The 23,081-nt window shown below is 38.4% G+C and overlaps 1 protein-coding gene and 1 long non-coding RNA gene across 30 annotated transcripts in view; one reads left to right on the plus strand and one right to left on the minus strand.

Moving 5' to 3' along the window:
* The window catches only part of ZMYND8 (zinc finger MYND-type containing 8), an 85,850-nt gene that overhangs the window by 19,910 nt on the left and 42,859 nt on the right, over window positions 1–23,081 (minus strand). For 9 of the 29 annotated variants that reach the window (XR_014549160.1, XM_083618404.1, XM_083618412.1 and 6 more), the window contains 9 exons: window positions 16,110–16,343; window positions 14,744–14,857; window positions 13,859–13,951; window positions 12,110–12,197; window positions 11,523–11,578; window positions 10,283–10,360; window positions 8,341–8,456; window positions 3,868–4,349; window positions 56–190 (listed from right to left, as the gene is read on the minus strand). Coding sequence is in view for 23 of the 29 variants with exons in the window: in XM_083618404.1 (XP_083474530.1) it covers window positions 56–190; window positions 3,868–4,349; window positions 8,341–8,456; window positions 10,283–10,360; window positions 11,523–11,578; window positions 12,110–12,197; window positions 13,859–13,951; window positions 14,744–14,857; window positions 16,110–16,343 (1,396 nt within the window). In the remaining 6 variants the exon portion in view is untranslated. Of the gene's footprint in view, window positions 1–55; window positions 191–3,867; window positions 4,350–8,321; window positions 8,457–10,282; window positions 10,361–11,522; window positions 11,579–12,109; window positions 12,198–13,858; window positions 13,952–14,743; window positions 14,858–16,109; window positions 16,344–23,081 lie in introns of all 29 variants that reach the window. The other 20 variants (XR_014549161.1, XM_083618402.1, XM_083618410.1 and 17 more) reach the window with 5 other exon arrangements.
* On the plus strand, window positions 203–4,493 carry LOC310764932. The gene is made up of 2 exons (XR_014549370.1): window positions 203–765; window positions 817–4,493. It is a non-coding gene; the product is annotated as an uncharacterized lncRNA (long non-coding RNA).

Raw genomic sequence — 23,081 nt, forward strand, 5'->3', positions numbered from 1 at the left:
TCTCATATAGCAAATAGCATTGATAAAATGAAAGTTGGTACTGACAATAACTCACCAAGATTAAGATTCAGAATGCTTCCTGGAGTGGATGTTCTTTCCTGTTTAGCAGGCATTGAGACTTGAGGAGAGAAAGGTTTGGGGCTGCCAGATAAGCTCCCTGCTTGGCCTGTCCTTGTTGGTGCTGGAGAAGCTAACAAAAGTAGACAATTGACATAACTGCCATTTCAAAATATGACTGAAACCCCTTATTCAAGTATGACCAAGGTCTTGGGTCCACTCTGTGGGATTTGTAGCATTTTTGCTTTGAACAGGAACCCACCCCCCACCCCGGTTGTGGTTTGCACTTACTGGATTTTGCATTGCAGATTAGGTGTGCAAAGAGCACAAAAAATCAGTATTTTACATTAAAAATACATTTTATGAGAAAATACACTGAAAAATGTTTATTTTATACAAAATGTGTACTAATTAAATGCAGACTTTGCATGTTCTTTCAGAAAAGTCAGTAGGACAGGACAGGAGTGCCAGTGAAAATGAAATGAAACAGGAAAGCAGGAGGCTGCTTGATTCATCCCTAATCCTTCCACAGCATAAGCATTGGAAAATATGAGGGCCCTTATTAAGTAGCTGCACTGGAATAAAAAGAGTGCAAGAATTGTGAATTTATTTAAACAATTTCAACTGAGAGTAAAATTCTCTTTTATTATGTCAAGTAAGAAGATTAATTATACCAATGATGTGTTGATTAACATAGATAACTAATTAGTTAGGAATGCTTTCAGATACCATCAACTTACCAGCTTTCACTTTGGAAAGGAAATACCCAGTTTTAGGACTACTTCCCCATTTATCTCTGCTCACCTTAGATTCTGGTAAATTTCACCTGTATGTGGATTTCCTATACCATACCATTCTCAAGACACTGTTCCAACTTGCTAAATCAAAATGAACTATTTTGAAACATGACTGAGCTTCTCTACAGGCTTTACAGCTTGCTTGCTTGCTTGCCTGCTTGCTTACTTACTTACTTATTAAGATAGTTTAAATTGAATGTCTTGCAAACAAGTATTTATCAAATTCTAACATGCTCCTTTGCCAGCAAGTTAAGCCAAAGAACCCTAGACTAATATTTGCAAAGCAGAGAAATCTTTCATTATACTATTTAGCCTTCAAATTTAAGATGCTTCATGTCATCACTTCTTCTAATAGCAAACTCAGGTGGAGAATAGCAACAAGACTGTAGCCAAAACAGGGTCACAGAGAAACAAGGAGATATCAGCATGCTTGGAAGAATGCCATGGTCTGAAGAAGTATTTTTTTAAAAAAAGCGCAAACTAAAGTGGCAACAAAATGAATAGTCCAATGAGGACTGAGCATGCTTAGTACTTATAGAATAAAGAATGACATCTGAAAAAGAAAAATGGAACAATGGGCTGGGAGAGAAGGGAGAAATGCCTTGTTTGGAGAGAATGGCTGGCTGGAACCCGAGCAGGAGCTTCTTTTATGTGGAAGGACAAAATTGTGCAATGTGTTGCAGGTCCAAGTTTGTATTCTTTCAGGTCACAGTCCTGAATACACATCAATAGAAATATCTGCACCAGTTTTCTTGCCTTTATATGAAATAGTGAGGATGAGTTAGTGGGAACTGAATGTCCGTGGAACTTGAAAATTGGAGGCAAACCCAAATTTCCTTCATAAACCTCACAAACACAGAGCAAGAGACTATTTTAAAGCATTAAGACTGCAATCCAAACCTGCTGCTGCAGCTCTCTGGAAGTTCCAACGTATCTGCAACCCACCCACTTACAATGGTGGCAGAAGGTGGGGAGGGCAACAGATCAGGTCCAACCCCTGTTGGTGGCAAGAATAGCACATGTGTCCCTCTATCAGGAGACTGGTTGAGCCAGCAGAAGCAAGTAGAGGGATGCCTCCTCATCCTAGAGTTACGGAGGTTTGGACTGCTGCCTAAAATATGCCTTTCCAGAACCCGGATTTCATTACCAGAACAAATAATGGCACATTCAGGCTCAAAATTCCATTTTGTCCAGTGCATCATAGTATACCTAATATATGAATCAAATTAAAAGCCAGGCGTGCCCTTATGTTTGAAAATGCATGCCACCGATACACTGCACAATACCAAGTCCAAGATAATTTGCTCCCCAGGTAAAGATCTCAAGTTCAGAGTGTTTCTGTAATAGAGTAATGAGTGGAAAGATGAGTGATAGGAATCCGAGTTACAAGTGAAGGAGTTCTGAGAAAGGACAGTAAAGAGAATATGGTGAGCAGGTAAGATCAGAGAGGAAAGGCATAGGTGAAAGGCTGGCAGTTAGGGTAGATGTTGAAAAAGGGACTTAGAAGTAATACATGTTATTCATAACTAAGTAACTATTTTTTCTTGTTTATTTTATAAAGTTTACTGGTTCTTAAATTTATCTATGTGTTCTGGTCTAGGTCGATTCTAGAAATAATACATTTCCCCCTTAGGCTTACTTTGGTGTGCACAATTAAGCAAATAAAGGAAGATTCCTATTGCTCTCTGTAACTTGGTAGGTGGTGGCAGCAGATTAGAGATTACTGGGTACTTGGTCTACATTCCAAAAAGGAAGATGATCATAAACTTCAAAAATTATCTGATTCTCCTCCAATTCAAATTTTAAATGCAGAGCAAGATTCTTCATATTATATGTTCAAATGAAAAGAAGTTGTGTAATATTTTAAAAATGGAAAGCAGTCACTCTTGCAAAGAATTAAGCAAATATGCAAGAGCCTAGCACAATAGTAAATGTTAAGAAAACTTCCTGATGTTATTAACATAACAAATAGAAAATTCAGCCATGCCTAATGAAGAGAGAAGACATTCATGAATGAACAAATTAGGATACCAATATTGGATCTAATACAGCTTTTTTGTAAAGTACTGTGCTGACACTACACATAAAAAGCCCTGGGTCTGTATGAAGAGTCTGTAAACAACTTGTGTTATACACGATCTATTTTTGCATTTTTTTTAGCTTACAGTGCTAGATATTGTTGCTTCCTTGCCTCTTAATGGTAAGCATGTAAAGCTAAATTCTAGAAGAGATTTTTAAAAGCTGGCTAAAAATAAAAGAACACCATGGCAAAATGGTCTTTGTATTCTAGTCCCTAACTTGTCACTCTGCACTACCTTTCAAAATTCAGTATTCTGTGAATTGTAGGTGCCTTCCTTGCAAACCACTGCTGATACTGGGGCAGACACCCCCTCCCAAAGTTACGCAGTCCCACTGATGTGTTCCTTGCAATGACACTTCCAGTAACTTTAAACAATAGCTCCTATCCAAGGAGACACCAAGACATCATATTCCCCATTGCACCTAGAGAAGGTAGTATGAAAACCTGACCCTCTGGACCAAAAAACGCATCCTTCTTTTCATCCCATCAACACACTGAAGTATCAGAAACATATTTCTACCTGTTCCTGCTGATCCAGATGCTCAGATCATGCCCCACCTCCCTGGTTCTTAGTTCTCCAGTGCAATGCCAGTCTGACCTGACATCCTTTGTTGAACAATTGCTCTGGATTCTTCCCTAAATGATACTCTTCCCAGGTGCCTTTGACCCACCTTGAAGTTAACACAAATCCTCTGCAATTAGCATGGGCAACAACCTTCCTGGCTCTGACCCAATCTTTTAATTATTCCCAAGGTAGCTGTGCAGATGCTTAGGAGCAGAGCTGCACCTGAGTCCAACAATACCTCCTACAAGTATTTTGATAATGAACACCAGATTATTTCCTTCCAGTTTTCTGACCTTCCTTGTTCTGCATGATGATAAAGTTTGAATATAGCCATTGAAGAAGCATCTTTTTTCCCCTGCCCTCCTTACCTGTATTCTTATCAATAAAGTCCATGGACTCTTCACTTGCGCTAAAGTGACTGGAGGTTGCCTTTTTCTCTGCATCCTGTTCAACATCAGATCCCGTATGAACAGATGAATTTGTACTCATTGGGGAACGTGGCATGTCTGTTAAGGAAATCCTTCGCCCAGTACCGGTACTCAGCATTGGTTTGCTCATTAAAATCTTGGGTGATGCTGTCATATCAAAGTTAAGTTTAATTTTCTCTTGTTTGTCAGTCTTAGCAGTTCCAGCACCAGGATTTGAAGTGTCTAACAACATTTGGTATTGGTTGTTGGGAGTATATGGTGTCCGGAAAGGTGCATAATTAAATACTCCAAACTTTCTGCGAATATTCTCCACATAAACCTCCATCTCTTGCATTGCACTGTTGAATATGCTTTTAGTCTTTTTCACGGAAAAAGGAATTTCTTTAGACATGAGGTAGCAATTATTTACTGGAACCCAGGCCCTGCATATAAGACAGTAAAATAATGAGGGGACATGACATGACATTTCATGTAGATTGTGTCAAAGTCTTACTTTCAAGTATGTTTAGAATCTGAATAACAATCCTATGAATGAATTACATAAAATTATGCCTGTTTGAGATTGAAACCTTCATTTAGGACAAACTTAAGGATACTTCCAGTCTATGCAATACATACTGCAGTTTAGACAAAACCATTCCAGGTGTATGTTTTGCTTTCAAAACAATTTGATTAAGTAAATTCAACACTGACAGAATAAAAAAAGGGGACACTGAGCCATTCAAAACACTTTCTCACTGAACTTTCAGTCACAATTAACCAGGAAATTATTATCCAGCAGGCTGTAATTTTCCTATAGTGTTGGCATGTCTTTTGCAACGCTGCACTATTATATTGTACTTATTAAACACCTCACCACAAGCACTTACATGACGTCGTAGGACTAGATTGTTAAGACCTGTTCATATGACAAACCATGAATACCACACTATCACACAATCAGTTCTTTGACTGGCAAACTTGGTGGCCCCATGGTAACCAAAAGGGCAGTGAGAGCAGGCATCTACAGGAAGTGTAGGAATTCCTGCATGCTTTGTGGGGTGGGGGGTAGGGGATTCCCCAGGTACACAGTAAAATACTAATAGTATTACTTTCTTTTTTGAAGGAATGTTGTCATACCTCCTTCTGAGAGAGTAGCACATACACAAAGCATTTCTGCAGGTATAGAGCATGATAAATAGTTGGTGGGTGAAAATTTGTCATTGGGTTTTGGCCAAGAGACTGAAAAGAGTATTGATTGAAGAGATACATAAGGACCAAGCGGGCTTTTTGCCGGGAAGACATATATCGGACAACTTGAGGAATGTAATTGATATTTTGGAAAAGTTAGATGTGAACATAAATACTAAAGCTGTTCTGATATTTGTGGACGCGGAGAAAGCCTTTGACAACATTTCTTGGAGTTTTATGAAAAAGAACTTACAGGGTATGGGGGTAGGCCAAGGTTTTGAAAATGATATAAGTGCAATATATTCTGAACAAAAGGCCAAATTAATTGTAAATAATGTAGTTACGGAGCAATTTAAGATTGAAAAAGGGACACGACAAGGGTGCCCAATTTCCCCTTTACTTTTTATATCGGTCCTGGAGGTTTTGCTGAATATGATTAGAAGGGACCGGTTGGTTAAAGGCATACAGGTCGGAGCCAAACAGTATAAATTGAGAGCATTTGCAGATGACCTAGTTTTGACGTTACAGGAGCCAGAATCTAGTACCAAAAGAGTTCTAGAATTAATTCAAGAATTTGGTCAGGTGGCAGGATTTAAACTGAACAAGACCAAAACTAAGGTTTTAGAGAAAAATTTGACATTGTTTGAAAAAGAGAAATTTCAGAATGAAACAGGTCTGACTGTGGTGAAGAAAGTGAAATATCTGGGGATCAATATGACTTCTAAAAATGGGAACTTATTTAAAAATAATTATGAGAAATGCTGGTCAGAAGTGAAAAAAGATCTCGAAATATGGTCAAATTTGAAGCTTTCCTTGATGGGTCAAATAGTAGCCATAAAGATGAAGGTATTGCCTAAAATGTTATTTTTGTTTCAAACATTACAAATTGTGGACAAGATGGACTGTTTTAAGAAGTGGCAGAAAGATATTTCTAAATTTGTCTGGCAGGGCAAGAAGCCCAGGATAAAATATAAGATTTTAACTGATGCAAAAGAAAGGGGCGGCTTTGCCCTGCCAGACTTCAGACTGTACTATGAATCAGCAGCATTCTGCTGGTTGAAAGACTGGCTGCTTCTTGAAAACACAGACATTTTGGATTTAGAAGGTTTTAACAATGTTTTTGGATGGCATGCATATTTGTGGTATGATAAGGTTAAAGCTCACAAAGCATTTAAAAATCATATTGTTAGGAGATCTTTGTTTAATGTTTGGATCAGATACAAGGATTTACTGGAAAATAAGACCCCAAGGTGGTTGTCACCAATGGAAGCGAAAGCCCAGAAAAAGCTCAATATGGAGGCCAAGTGGCCAAAATATTGGGAAATTTTGGAACAAGAAGGAGATAGACTGAAATTGCAGAGCTTTGAGAAACTAAAAAATAAAGTGCGAGACTGGCTCCATTATTTTCAGATAATGGAGGCTTACAATTTGGACAAGAAAATTGGCTTCCAGGTGGAAAAATCTAAATTAGAAACAGAAGTGCTAGAACCTAAAACTAAAATTATGTCAAAAATGTATAACTTGCTGCTGAAATGGAATACACAGGATGAAACGGTTAAGTCAGCTATGATTAAATGGGCACAAGATGTTGGACACAACATTATGTTTGCTGACTGGGAACAGTTATGGACCACAGGTATGAAATTTACGGCATGTAATGCCTTAAGAGAGAATATTATGAAAATGATATACAGGTGGTACATGACCCCAGTCAAGCTTGCAAAAATATATCATTTGCCCGATAATAAATGCTGGAAATGTAAGGAGGTTGAAGGTACATTCTTTCACCTTTGGTGGACGTGCCCAAAGATTAAGGCTTTCTGGGAAATGATTTATAATGAAATGAAAAAGGTATTTAAGTATACCTTCTTGAAAAAACCAGAGGCTTTTCTCTTGGGTATAGTCGGCCATTTGGTGCCAAGGAAGGACAGAACTTTTTTTATGTATGCTACAACGGCAGCAAGAATACTTATAGCAAAGCACTGGAAGACTCAAGATCTACCCACTCTGGAAGAATGGCAGATGAAGTTGATTGACTGTATGGGACTGGCAGAAATGACCGGCAGAATCCGCGACCAGGGAGAAGAGTCGGCAGAAGAAGATTGGAAGAAATTTAAGGACTATTTACGGAAACACTACAAAATTAATGAAATCTGAAAAGATGTTGGATTGAACTTCTGTGGTCTCTAGCTGTTATGATAAAGATAATAGGGATTAAAATTATTTAAGTCATAAAATTTAAAAAGTTGAGTGGAAAATAAGGTGTTATTTTAAAAGGAATGTTAAGAGATTAGGATTTGCTGGATTAACAAGTTGAACTAGAAAACAAGAAGGGGAGGTATGAGGAAGTCAAAGAAACATGTTATTGAAAAATTGTTACTGAAATTGACTTGTTTTTAATATTTTTCTTTTTCTTTTTGTGTTTGTATAAAATTGGAAAATCTAATAAATATTTATATATAAAAAAAGAAAATTTGTCATTGGGGAAGCCAGGGTCCCCACCCAAGTTCAATGAAAGCAATGGGGGAAAGTAACTCTCCTCAGTGTAACATGTATCCCTACCTGTCTCTTCAAATTTAGGGGTTCTAATATAGCCATCCTTGAAACTTTGCTCTGTAGTGCTGCAGCACTCAGTTTAGCAGCTGCTTCCACCATTCACACACCATCAATTTTATGCTACTGTTTCAAGGGGAAATGAAGGCTGAGCCCCCACATCACACAAATTCTCATGGAGCATCAACATATTTGTCTTTCAAGTTTATATGTTACGAAGTTTCTTTTTTGTGACCCCCCCTCTATTAACAACATTACAGTAATGCTAAAATGTTAGAGTAACTACATAATGTGTATAAGGCATAAAAACATAGTTTGATCTAATGATGATCTATTACTCCGCCACAAAATTTAGCATAGGCTTTATAATGTCCCAGAGAGTAAATGCTACTGGAGTAAAACATTGCCTCAATGTTGTGTATACAAAAACAATATCTTGGTTAACTTTACATATTCAAAATATGTTTAGTAGGCTTACATTGCCATGGTGGCAACCAGTTGGTATGAGACATAAAAATATGATAATTAATGGGGAAATGGAATGTACTATACATGCTACTAATATGAAGCACTACAAAGCAGAATAATAACATGTGAACTATGCAATAGCAACCACTGTGTGGTAATAGATATATATTTAAAAAAGAAGAGTCATTGAACCATTCAACCACCTTTTGACTGAACTCCCACCTGTCATGCTGACCAAAGAAACGAGCATCAACTTGACCGTCTTTATCCCTCAGTGCTTTAGCAGGCCAGAATGGGAAACCTTTGAGCTTAGCCCAGACCAACGGGTGTGGATTGCTCTAGAGGAAAGTGCACAGAGACCACACAGTGAGAAACTATTTAAAGACATGTAGTACTTTCTAATTATTGGCATGCAAGACAATACTTTAAGATATGATATGGATTGCATATTTCAGATATTGCAATGTAGCTTCCTTATGCAGAAAGGGTAGTGTTTGTCCAGATAATTAACAGTTTTAAGTTTTCCCATTCTTTGTATGTTATGAAGAGAAATGCTTGTCTTGCCTTTCCTTGAAATCTCAGTCCTGTTTGTGGTGGTAGTGAGGGGAATTCAGAAGGCTTGCCCTAGAAATTATTTTATTTCTATAGCTAGCAAAACTCACCCAACATTGAAAGTTATGCATCACTTCTGGAAGTTGCTTGGAATGGGGTTTGCTGAATCTCCATGAAAACAACGCTCATGATTTGTATGGAGAGCATTAAACCACAAGCCTGAATTCAGACAAGATGCTGAGCAAAGCGATGGCTTAGCTCCGGACAACAGCAAAATGACTGGAGAGGAGTAAAGCAGGTATGATCTCTGTTTCAGGAGCCTACTTGTTTGTGCTAAGTCAAGGTTTGGCTTGAGTTACATGAGAATGAGGGTACAGTGAACCATTATTTATTTCAGACTATGTGATGCAGAACTGAGGCCTTTACTTCAGTCTCTATTACAACAGTCATTTAAAGTAGGCTTTTCCATTATCCATGTATTGCATATTAGAGGGCAGGAGAATTAAAGAGACGGAGAACAGGGGCTTGTCAAGGTGTTAAAATGGGAAAGATAGCCGTACAGGTGATTAGGTTTCCCAATGCATTTCAAGAAAACATATTTAACAAATGAATTTCTTTCAATGCTTCTTAATAGGACTGCTTGGGGAAATTTCTTTCAGTTCACCAAAGCAGATATGTACTGAAAGAAATGCCCTATCTCAAAATTTGTTAGGAACCCAAAAACTTTTTCTTTATGGCTGTTTTTGATTCTCGGTTGCTTGCTTACCGAAGTCCCTACAAGAGACAGTGGCTGAGAATTTGAACTGTGCTTGTACTCTTGGCCACTACATTAAGTTTCTGTTACCTGTTGAAGTAGTTTGCACATTGACAATCAAACCATATATTTGACATTTTATTCACATAAATTAAAACTGAACTCAAGTGCAAAACTGAAGACTGATTTTAAGGACTGGATGTTTTAGCAAAATTCCTGTTTTTCACAAAAGGCTGGAGTGCTTGAGTCTGCCAAGGAGCAGTGGCGTAGCGTGGGGGGTGCAGGGGGGGCCGGCCGCACCGGGCGCAACATCTGGGGGGGGCGCGCTCGCACTCGCAGCTCTCTGCCCCTACCTGGCTCACTCTCTCTCACTGCAGTGCTGGCTGTGCGAATCCGATCCGAGCCGCCGGGTCGCCGCCCACTGTGGAGGGCGTGGGTGCCAGGCCTGCGGTGCGGAGAGAAAGCGAGGGACTATCTGGGGGAGGGACAGTGCAGCGGCCGTTGAGCGCGGGAGAGAACCACACCAGACCAGACCAGGCAGCAGCAAGAAGAAGCTGGCAGCGGCGGCAGGTTAGGGGTTAGGGGGCGCAAATTACTTGCCTTGCCCCGGGTTAGGGGGCGCAAATTACTTGCCTTGCCCCGGGTGCTGACAACCCACGCTACGCCGCTGCCAAGGAGGAGGACCACCATGAACAAATTCAACTTTTGGATTTACACATCAAATGTAGCTTAAAAATGCATACTTATAAACTAAAGTAGATTTCTCTAGGTCACTTACAGATTTAAAGTAAGAAGCAAAAGAATAACTCCAAACTTAAACTGGATTAAGTGTGGACTTTAAAAAAAGATTTTACTTACACAAGGCTCACAAAACCAATTCTCTCGTTTTTGGCAAGCAGCTAAATAACATTCTGGACATACTTCGATTTCATTCATCTGTAAAGAGAAACATCAGCTACTGTAGGAGTTGGGAGTGTGTTATTCAATTTTCATTATTCCAAATTTGCAGATGACACCAAACTGGGAGGGGTGGCTAACACCCCAGAGGACAGGATCACATTTCAAAACGACCTTGACAGATTAGAGAACTGGGCCAAAACAAACAAGATGAATTTTAACAGGGAGAAATGTAAAGTATTGCACTTGGGCAAAAAAAATGAGAGGCACAAATACAAGATGGGTGACACCTGGCTTGAGAGCAGTACATGTGAAAAGGATCTAGGAGTCTTGGTTGACCACAAACTTGACATGAGCCAACAGTGTGACGCGGCAGCTAAAAAAGCCAATGCAATTCTGGGCTGCATCAATAGGAGTATAGCATCTAGATCAAGGGAAGTAATAGTGCCACTGTATTCTGCTCTGGTCAGACCTCACCTGGAGTACTGTGTCCAGTTCTGGGCACCACAGTTCAAGAAGGACACTGACAAACTGGAACGTGTCCAGAGGAGGGCAACCAAAATGGTCAAAGGCCTGGAAACGATGCCTTATGAGGAACGGCTAAGGGAGCTGGGCATGTTTAGCCTGGAGAAGAGGAGGTTAAGGGGTGATATGATAGCCATGTTCAAATATATAAAAGGATGTCACATAGAGGAGGGATAAAGGTTGTTTTCTGCTGCTCCAGAGAAGCGGACACGGAACAATGCATCCAAACTACAAGAAAGAAGATTCCACCTAAACATTAGGAAGAACTTCCTGACAGTAAGAGCTGTTCGACAGTGGAATTTGCTGCCAAGGAGTGTGGTGGAGTCTCCCTTTTTGGAGGTCTTTAAGCAGAGGCTTGACAACCATATGTCAGGAGTGCTCTGATGATGTTTCCTGCTTGGCAGGGGGTTGGACTCGATGGCCCTTGTGGTCTCTTCCAACTCTATGATTCTATGATTCTAACTGTTCTATTAGAAGGAATCCAGAGTAAGAAGAGCAGTCATTCATAATTTTCTACTGCAGAGAATAATACATTCTGCCAGTCCGTGAATTCTGAAATTTAAGCATACTAAGCATACTAAGGCTGCAATCCTGATTAAAGTGAGAGCAAGTCTCATTGGAACTTACTACTGTGAAAATATGTATACAGTATGAAAACTAACTAGGTAATACATACCTCATGCTCACAGATTTTGATTATGACTTTTGCTGTTTGTGTTAATTTGTGATTTCCTGAGGAAACAGATAAGCAGAGATGTCTAATAAAATCTCCATTGTAAAGACATGTTATTTGTACTACAATCTATAATAAATATTTCTATTGGTTGGTATTCAAAATATTTATTAAAGGGAAATTATTGGTATATTGAAAACTAACAGAACAAAGAACGGTTTGCAAAAATAAGGCTTTCATCCTTTCCTGAACCCAGGCATAACATGGCCACAACATTTTGGAAAGAATCCTCTCTTTAAATAGTAATTATTGGATAGAAGTCCCTTTTAGTGTTAGCATTCTGCATTTCAGAACCACATTTTTTAACTTAGCCTCATACAAAGCAAACCAACTTACGGTAACATATATTTTAAGTCATGCCAGTATGAAAAAATCAACTAGAAATATCTTCTTTCTTGGAGTTTAAATCCCTCAACTTATTTAGATTTCAAGTTCTTATTTATGGATGCTTCGCCTGCCATTTGTTGTGGCATTACCATAATGTGGCCTCATGATCAAATGATACAGTTTATCATCTTACACATACTTACCTCCATTGTAAATAATGCAATTGTGCAAAATCCATTTGGCATCAGCCAAAAAAGCTTCTGTGCATCCATACATCTTCTTTTTAACATTCTGCAAAAGAAAATATAAAAAATGTATTGGAATTTGAAAATCCAGAAACTAAATTCACATTTTATTCCATACATATTAATGAAAAGCTGTGCCTAGATTTTACCAAAAGTGAGATTACTGTCAAAAGTGTTTTAGTTTGTTCATAGTCAAGAACTTAGTTGACATAATCAACTTTGCCCTAATTTGACACAAATGTAATTTATTTGCATATCAAAATAGCATACTATGACTAAGAGTTTTAGAAGTCCCAAGATACTCAAAACAATTGCTGCTAAGGTAATTTCTGTTTCATATACAAAATCAGGTAAAAGACAGCTCAACAAAATATTGGTGGAGTAGGATCACAATTTTTAAAATGTTGGCAATAAAATTGGTATTAATAGTTAAGAAAGCCATCCTCAAAATTGTCAACATTTTGTAAACTGGACGTTCTAGTGCAGTTTACAGCCATTTTAAAAATAAATAAACTCATCTACAATGGGGCCGTTTATGCCTGTTTCCAGAATCTGCCATATTCTCCTAAATTCCATCAAATTAACCTTAATAGTTTGTAACTGATGAGGCACATGACAGATATGGGAGAAACAGAAGTTGTGTCCATGTGTCACAGTAAGCCATGGTTAACATGGATAAACAAACAAACAAACAAACAAATAATGACAACAGTTCACCATGGACAAGCTGTTCACTCCTGCTTCACTCCTCCTTACTAGAGAATGGGAGCAAGAACCACAGTGCCTGGATTGGCATTACCTACAAATTGGAGTGGAACAATTGCAACCCCCGAACAAAACCACAATCTGAAGCAAAGTTTTTTTCTTGGCTTATCAATCATAGCTGTTGGGAGTGAAACAAACCACAGCCCCTGGTTCAGACATAAATACTAAGACAAAAATTGTGGTTGTTTCACTCAAATACTAGCAAGGCAGGGTGAAGGAAGAGCTATCTGTGCATTCATAGCAAACCATTAATCATGGTTTGCTGTCATGCGAGAATACATCTAGAAAGAGCATGGCTCTTATAGGCTGTGGGAAATAATAGTTATATCTGGATATATTTATTTATTTAAACGGATTTATATATTGTTTATTCACTAAACCTCTAAATGGTATACATATAATACAGGATAAAAAGTTGTAACACAAAGAAGGAAACCCCAGTAAGATGGGGGCAAAATAAACTCTTAAAAAAATTATTGTGATGCAAATTTTCACCCATATAAAAAGAGGGGGAAACAGGTTTGTTGTGTTCTAAAAGAAAATAGTTACTAACAAAGAGATAAAATAATAGAGAAGTTAGCACAGCAGCAAGACCAACACCCACCTTATTTTTGTAATTTTAAGTTGTTTTAAGCTGTTTTTAATATTGTGTTTTGATATTAATGTTTTAAATTGCTATAACCTGTCCTGGGACCTTGTGGTTAAGGGTGGGTAAAATAATAATAATAATAATAATAATAATAATAATAATAATAATAATAATAACAACAACACAAAGGATAATAAAGGCCAATATTTCCAGTATAGCTATTGGGCCAGCTTGCTCATCATCTAAAGGGAAAACTGCGTGGATTTTAGAATGAGACAATACATATAGTTATGAGCACAGTAACAACAATCTAGTAGAATTAAATAGGATTTTTCTCCTTGCTATCAACCAACCTTTTCTAATGTACAAAGGTCCATTGGATGAAATATGTATTCTGCATAATCTGGATGCTGATCAAGTGAAACTGGCTTTTGAAATGGCTCTGTCTGTTTAAATAAAAGCAAAAATAGAGAGTCAGGACTGCAACATTTATTGCATTAAAACTGGTTTCAACTAATCAATTAAAACTTTTGTCAAAGTAAAAAATTGCCCAAACAGGCTGAGGACACATTATCTAATATTATTTAGCAGAAGCAAAAGCAACAGTAGTACAAGTCCTCGTAAAAACAGCAAGTGGCAAGGATATTTTAGAACCATCGGGTTGCATCCAATTCAATCATGCTCTGAACAGACCACTGAAATCAATAGACTAACTTAAGCCCATTGATTTCAATGGGTGTACTCTGAGCATAATTCAGTTGGATACAACTAAGTGCCTCCAGTGAGAGAAATGGGGGAATAGGGGAATAGGGGAATACCACCTTTAAAATTTTACATGCTATGACAGAGAGATAAATAATCTAAAACAAAGAAAGCTTGCCTTTCACTTCAGAACTATTGTTTTTACTCTTTTAAATTTATAGATATCAAATCATCTAAACTCTTTTATATAATTGGCTAAAGATTTGTTCAAAAGTGATTGTGCAAGTTAGACATAAACCAACATCTTGTGAACAAACATCTGCCATGAAATTATAGATGGCAGTCTGCTGGTCTTAATAGTAAATGCCTTCTCCCTCCCCCCCCCCCCCCACCTCCCATGGTGGCAGGAAACCAATTTTTTCCACTATACATTAGATAGGGTAAGACAATTCTGGGGAGCTTTACATGTAGTCAGAAATCTAAAGGCTGAATGACAATATCCAGTGGAGTGAAATAGTAACACATATTATTCTTACCCCTGGCTGTTTCATTTTCTGTAGTGCAAACTTGAGCAAGTAGGATAGCTGTTCAATAGTGAGCATTGTCATAGCTTTACTCTGTGTTTCTATGCATTCCGCTACAGTAATTTTCTAAAAGTAAAGATTGAAAATACTGAAAAAATTGCAAAATGCGTGCAGATGAGCACCCCATCACCCCTTTATTATTGTGGATCATGAAATTTAATGCCACATGCAGACATGGATGTTGATAATTAATTTTCCCTTAGGTGGTGCAATGAATATTGCAACAGTCCTGTGTTCATGAAAATGTCCTATTGGTTCAGAAATGGTACCCTATAAAGATTCACGTGGGGATGGGGGAGGATGAAGACAGGCTGGCTTTGCTGGCAGTTTCTGACTGACCCCCCAAATGCTACTTAATTATGAATCCTGAAGTTAAATGTGGCTGGGCACTTGCCCAAATCTTCCTTATTTCCAACATTATGCCCAAGGAGCTTAGGATTTTGCACCACTTGTCTTGGACAGGAAGGAAGATTGTGAACCAGAGAATCGTGGTTAACAGGAAAGAATCATGGTGCCATAGAGGATAATGGAATCTGTCTGAGTGGCAATGATCACTCCAAATAACTTATTTAGGTCCTCTATTTTCCCCCTAACAAATAAAACTGAAAATGCTTCCAAATGTAGAGGACTATAATTAAGCTCTTTCTAAATGAAGTGTACCATTTTTCATTATACTGAGGCATCTACCTGTTGGTGTGCAAGGCTAGCAGTCTTGCCATACCTAGAAAGATTGCTGGTATCTATCCTGTACAGTATTACTTTGCCAAGTTTTTTTCTTCTTTGCTCTTTATACTAATAATCTCAGAGGCAATGACTAAATCCCCATTCATACTTCATGCTAGTGGTCTGGAACCTGCTTCCCTGTGAAGTTTTTTTACATTGCCTCAGTAAGTATCTGAATGCAGAAAACAGGTAGGGAAGGCTAATCCTTCCCAGCAGGGAAAGAATAAGGCAGAAAGGAATCATACAACTGGCCTTGCACACACCAAAGTGATGCGAGGAAGATATCATACGTAAACTGCTTTCACCACAACAAGCTAAGTGTCGCTCAGGAGGCGCAAATGGACACAAATGCCCCTGCCATCCCCATACAGTGGTACAAGACACAATGAACAAAGAGGATGTAGGTGATAAGGATGGGGAGAAACATTAATCAAAGAAAAACAAACAGAATGGTAAATATTGGCAAAAGCCTTATTTTGGATGCAACTTTGCATTGCTTCTCTGCCTTTCCAAAAAGTGACCAGGAAGTCACACTGGAAAGAAAAAAACATGGTTCTGAGAGGTGAAAACCAGTAGCAATGAGACACATATTCACCTCAGATAGACTAACCTCACATTCTGGGCAAAACCAATCCCCCTCTGGCTCCGCTGTCAGTTTCAGACACTTAGCATGATAAACCCGAGGGCAGAGTTCACAGCAGAGGACTTGGCCTTCCCGATGACAAACCCAGCAATAGAAATCATTCCGTCCATCCTGCGGTACAACATCAACAGGGTCTGTGGTGAGTGGCTGCTTCATATAGTAAAACGGACCATGTCTTAGTTCTGACTGAAATGTAGGCAAGAAAGACAGGTTTGGTTTCAAAACAAATTTGTATTTTAAAATAAATATGATGATCAAACATGACCAACCAGCCCCCACCAGCATTTGATACAGCCCACCTAATATTAATTCAGATGACTTCTCTCAATCAGTACATAATAAGCATTTGAAACCAGAGCAACATATATCTCCCTCAGGCAAGTACAGTTGTCTCAACTTAGATGTACTTTAATTAGGACCAAACTAGATGCAGTTAGTAACTGTATACTTGTATGTGTTTTTTAAGCAAATACCATGGGTGGGTTGAGGGGAGAATCAACCCATTGTCCAGAAATATATCAGACACCCTACACCACATCTAATACTTGCATTGGGAAAGAAACTTGCATTAGCTGCAATGGTACATAGATAAGCATAATTAACTATATTTATTGGGCAGATGACTCTATCGGACAACCTTCACCAGAAAAATCCGAATTTAACTTATTTGTATTTATACAATCAATAGTTATATAAACATAAGCTTCCCGACATTTCATGTGCTTTAAATGTGTGAATGTTTGAACAGAAAGGTGCAGGACAGTAGTAAACCATGTGCACAGTTGTGAAAAAATTAGAAGGGGAAGGGAGAGGACATACAGTGGTACCTTGGTTTACAACCACAATCCGTTCCGGAGGTCCGTTTGTAAACCAAAACAGGTTGTAACCCAAGGTGTGCTTTTGCCAATGGGGGCTCAAAAAAAAATAATTGTTCGTAATCCAAAAAAGATGGGTTGTATTTCAAAAATAGGTTGCAAACCGGGACACGCACTTCCGGGTTTGACATGTTCGTATTCCAAAACGTATGCAAACCAAGGTACCACTGTATACCTCTCTTTACAAGTATCTGTCTGGAAATAAATGTGCCATTCCATCAGGCTATAGCCAAGCGAGAGACAGGGAAAAGAATATCTTCCTGCTCTGCTTCTATTCAAATTTGTTGTTACAAGAACTTTGTACCTTTAAAAATAAATGCTTGTGTTAGCTTATTTCCCTTTACATGACTTTTCTTTTAGATTACAAGTCTGAGGGCAGACTTCTTTGTCATTTAGCTTCCAGAAGTTTAGGGAGTCATTTCAGTTCAGATAAAATGCTTTAAATATATGTTGACCCTTTACCCTTCTTGCTCAAAACCATTAACATATTTTTAAAAGACAACTGGGCCAACTCAATAGTTGCTCAGCTATGACTTCAGAAAACATTGATTCTAAATTAATTAACAGTGGAAGTTGGCTTCAAAGCAAAGCATATTTTGGTCTTTAGCCATTCTGTATATGAAAATGAAATAAAAGCCCAAAAGAAACAGGACATGTTTGTTCACAATAGAAATTAATTTTGTACTTTTTCTGCCTTTAATATCTTTGCAAAGAAAGTAATCCTGCAGGAATAAAAAACACTTAAAATAGCTAAACCCATGTCAACTCCAAAGAAACACATGATTCCAACACCTCTGCAGTTCCAGCAGCGTGTGTTCAAAATATGTTATAATAAACAACAACAACAACAACAACAATTTATTATTTATACCCTGCCCATCTGGCTGGGTTTCCCCAGCCACTCTGGGTGGCTAGGTGTTCTGCTCACACCAAAATGCACCAAACATACATTCTAATCTAGTTATTACAATAAGGCATGTCAATGTGAAAAGAGGTCACTAATATGACCAAACCTATCATCATTTCCTAGTGTACAATTCTAAATGTGGTCCAGTAGGTATCATAAAATATGCTGCAACATAAACTGCAGTAGTGTGTCAAAAGGATAATGAATACACAACACTGATGGACAAAATAAGCAAAGACAGAGGGCAAATGCCAAACATTATTACTAAAACTAAAGTGGCCCCACTGCTCCAATTAGGAGCAATTCTTTAGCGCAGACGAGATTTGTCCTGAGAGTGCTCCTCATTCACATTCCTTGAGCCTCCAAGGAACACCTTCAGCAAAACAAAAAGACCACACTTGAGACCTGACATTCCCAATATTTCCAAAGTTAGAAAACCAAATAAACAGACCCAAGGAGAAACTTAAAACTCTTATATAGTTTCAGTCTTTGAACTCTCTATACCAGCCTCTCTCAACCTTCAGTTCTCAGATGCTGTTGGGCTACAATTCTCATCATCCCTGACCACTAATCCTGCTAGCTAGGGATGATGAGAGTTGTAGTCCAACAACATCTCAGGACCAATGGTTGAGAAAGGCTACTCTATACAATTTTAGCCTTCTTTATATATTTTTAAATGTTACACAACTGAACATTACTGCAACCTCAAACTCATTTACAGTATTCAATCAAAAACTGAAGTTCAGTTTGCCACTGGGAAATCAGTAGTTCTTGGAAGTAACTATTGCTTCATATAGAAATCAGTGACTCTGAAGTTCAAACAATTATTTGGCTGCTGCTGGAGATGAAGTTTATAGAGTTCTATGAAGGCATGAAATATGTTGCTTGCAATCTAGGACAGTAATCATCCTGGATTTCACATCCTGTTGGACAACTTGCTGCAAAAACTTTTCAGCTCAAAAAAGGTTCCTTTCCTTATTTTCACAGCAACTTGAAAATAGCTGTAACACTAGAGATACTCTATCAATATTAATTCAATTCTAGAAACAGTAACATAACTAACTGTGACTTTTTTCTTTTTTCTGCAATAGGTTAGTAATAGTTATGACCACTAGGTGACACCTGAGACACTTCAGTTAAAAGTTGCTTGGACGTGCTCCAACTTAAGATGCTGCACGCTTAGTATGTACTGCAGGATACACCTCTAAATAACTGCTTACCTAACTGTTATGGATATTTTTCATTTTGTAGAACCTGAGGACATGGACAAGATTCTTTGAAGGCTAGGGCCTACCACATACAATTTATTAAGATTGCCAGATAAAAACTAGCCAAGTAGGTCAGAAGAGTGGTAAATGTCTTTCTTGCATGGTCCAATATGGTCTTAAGGAAGTGGTAGTAAAACGTTTCTTGGAAAAAACTCTCATTGATCATTTCTAGCCAGTCTCCAACATTCCATTCCTGGTTAAGCTGACTGAGCATGTGATGACTTATCAATTCCAGGTTTTCCTGGATGAGGTAGATTTTCTACATCCATTCAGTCGCTTCTGATAGAATCAGACACGGTATCCATTTGCATAGCCTGGCCAGGATTGGGGACATTGTTTTAATAGTGGCTCCAGTCTTTCCTGGAGGGTCTGTTCCAGAACACAATGCTGAAAATTACTGCTTGCAATTAGGCTATGGTAACTCAGAGTGTTCCATCTTGTCATCTAAGCTTTTCAACATCTGCACAAAATCACTGGGCGAGGCTGTTTGGAGATTTAAATGTTGTACCATCAGCATGCTAATAACAAGACAACTTTTACTCTCCTTTCCATTCTCTCTGGCATGTTATTGTCATTATTTGTTCTGCTCTTTCATTATATTTTATTCCACTTCTTTAATGTATTTAGTTCTAAAATATAAGATAGTTTTACTCATGTTTTTGTACCAGTTGTTGGCAGCTGCCTTAGGCATGATCCATAGAAAAGTAAGATAGAAATATTTAATACATAAATAGTCCTAACTACATTGCTGTTTGAGAGAGACTTCCCATTACAAATCCTACTTCAACACTATAGGTAACACGTTATGACTGCCATATCCAAATTGCTACTGCTGCTGTTCCCACTTACAGTATTAACTTTTACATTGAGAAGTGTGCCAACAAATAGTGTGTCATATTATCACCAACTATATGCCAATACCAAAAATGTTACACTCCCCTGATTTACTCCCATAGAAATAGGGAAGGAACACATGTATCAGAAATACCAAAAGAGGCATTTGGTTATGTTCTCTCTCAGCAGCTTCAGGATAGGAAGACTTAGTTTCAGTTCTTACTGTATCAAAAACTAGAATACCAAAAATGACAAATGTGGTACTGATAGTTTAGAATGACTTTGCAGTTGCTTCAAAAGAACAATAGCACTGCTGTTATTTAAGCAAGATTAGTGCTTTTAAGAATTACTGCAAAAATTCAAATGTAGATCTTTCTTTTTTACTGTAAAATGTATGAAGAATTTTACAGTATTTTCCAAGAATGCTTTGTTCACTTTTTGTTGTGGTTGCTTAGCCTACCAGAAATAATCACTGCTTAGTTATACTTAATCTGAAAGTGCTTTAGTGGTTGTAGTTACATTATGAATACTACAATCACAAGAAGATGATTATTGCAATCATACAAATATAGCAACCACATACTCATTGTCTTCAATTGCCACCTCAAAAATTTGGGCAGCGCCACATGATGCCCTAATTATTTTCTATTAATAGAAGACAGACTAGGAGATGAGTATGCAGAAAATAGGAAATCTCCATTAGGAGATACCATTTTTCAACAAATGCTACAGCATCAGAGAAACTAATACCACAGCTAAACATGGAGTTTCTCCAAGGCATGGAGAAACTGTTTAACACAGTAAGCATCCAATGATTAGCCGGTTAGGATTAATCTGTAATAGATATTTTCTATGTATTCTGAGAACTTTGGTTGAAGTGTGGTATACAAATAAAATGCATAAATATTACATTTGCTTAAGTATACCTGGGCTTTGACTCATTTACTTGAAATCATTATTACTAGGGAAAAGTTGCTTTTAGTGTGCTTACATAGTGATCAATAGAGCATGATAATGTAGAAAAATTTCCTAGTTTCCCTGGAACTATTTAGCAATCTAAATATCAGCAATCTAAAATTATCTCTTGGATATTCTCTTGCTATATTTATTTACTAAGTAGCATTAGTTGTTAGTGGTGCATTTGTTGTTTCATTTTAGCAATACAGATACAAAAGTAGCAACTGGAGTAGCAATGTAGAAGGTATTTTGCCATCACAGACAAAACACTTTCTGAGTAGGATATTTCAGCAAATGAATGATCAGCAGCACTTTAGCACTCCAGCATTGTATTTCTCTCAAAACATACAGCTCCAGAACTTCCCAGCCCTGCTCAGTTTACTTGCAAAAGAGCTAAGTAGCCTGCTGGCAAGGCACCCATGAAGGGTGCAGTATTCCAGGTGTGGTCTGACCAACGCAGAATAGAGTGGTACTATTATTTCCCTTGATCTGCACCTATACTTTTGTTGAGTGTGGGAACTGAGAAGAGAGGAGCAGCACTGGCTACCAGAGCTTCAGGCCCAAAGTAACAGAGAAACACTGGCTGGCCATGTCTGGAAGTAAGATGCTGAACTAGATAAGCTTTTGGCTTGGTTCATTAGACCTCTTCATACGTTATGTGAATTCAAAGAATAAACGATTCCCTTTGTTTAGGTTGGTCATACCCTGGAAGTATGGAGGGAGGGGGGTCTATTCAATATAAGGGGCAAGAAAATTTGACTGACATTAGAGTCTATTTAACCAGAATTCTGTTTACTTACAAAATGGCACTTTGGGAGGCCATTGCCATTAGGGCTGGCAGAAGCACACTTTGGGAGACACTGCCATTTAATGTGCTATAAAGAGCGCAACAAGCAGAGTGGGGCAAATGGTAGACAGAGCAATATAACAGCCCCTCCTCACGATAGCCTGTTCCACTGAAATTGCTAATTGCTGCTCTGCCCTAAGTCCATCTCCAGAGTTCTTGAACAACAGCCACATGAGGCTGTTTTCATCCGCTTCAGTTACTTGGGTTTCTCCAAGGTAAAAGCCAGCAGAACACCCAGCAAGCAGCAAGTAAGTGGTGCTTAGCATAGGAGTCCTAGAACCATAGAATCTTCGAGCTGGAAGGGACCCAAGAGTCATCTAGTCCAACCCCCTGCATTGCAGGAATCTCAGCTAAAGCACCCACGACAGATGGCCATCCAACCTCTGCTTAAAAACCTCCAAGCAAGGAGAGTCCACCACCTCTAGTGAGAGTCTGTTGCACTGCCAAACATCTCTTACTGTCAGAAAGGTTTCTCGAATGTTTAGTTGGAATCTCCTTTCTTGCAACTTGAAGCCATTGTTTTGAGTCCTACCCTCCAGAGCAGGAGAAAACAAGCTTGTTCCCTCTTTCATGTGACATCCTTTAAGGTATCACATCTATCACATCTTCTCTCAGTCTCCTCTTTTCCACACTAAACATACCCAGCTCCTTCAAGCGCTCCTCATAAGGCTTAGTTTCCAGATCTCTGATCATTTTGGTTGCCCCTTCTCTGCACACGTGGAGCCCAGAAGTGGACACAGTATTCCAGGTGTGGTCTGACCAACGCAGAATAGAGTGGTACTATTATTTCCCTTGATCTGCACCTATATTTTTGTTGAGTGTGGGAACTGAGAAGAGAGGAGCAGGACTGGCTACCAGAGCTTCAGGCCCAAAGTGATGGAGAAACACTGGTTGGCCATGTCTGGAAGTAAGATTCTGAACTAGATAAGCTTTTGGCTTGATTCAGTAGACCTCTTCATACGTTATGTGAATTCATTATTTTAAATAAATAAAGAATAAACGATTCCCTTTGTTTAGGTTGGTCAAACCCTGGAAGTATGGGGGGGGGGTCTATTCAATATAAGGGGCAAGAAAATTTGACATTAGAGTCTGTTTAACCAGAATTCTGTTTACTTACAAAAATAGCACTCATTTAGACTTCACTTCTTAGTTTCAGATAAATCTTGGCTGCTGTAGAAACTAGAAATAAAACAGTAATCTCCATCTTCAGTAGACCCTACAGCCAATGCAGAACTA

This window comes from Podarcis filfolensis, assembly GCF_964270895.1.
Source record: "Podarcis filfolensis genome assembly, chromosome: 6".
Taxonomy (NCBI): Eukaryota; Metazoa; Chordata; class Lepidosauria; order Squamata; family Lacertidae; genus Podarcis; species Podarcis filfolensis.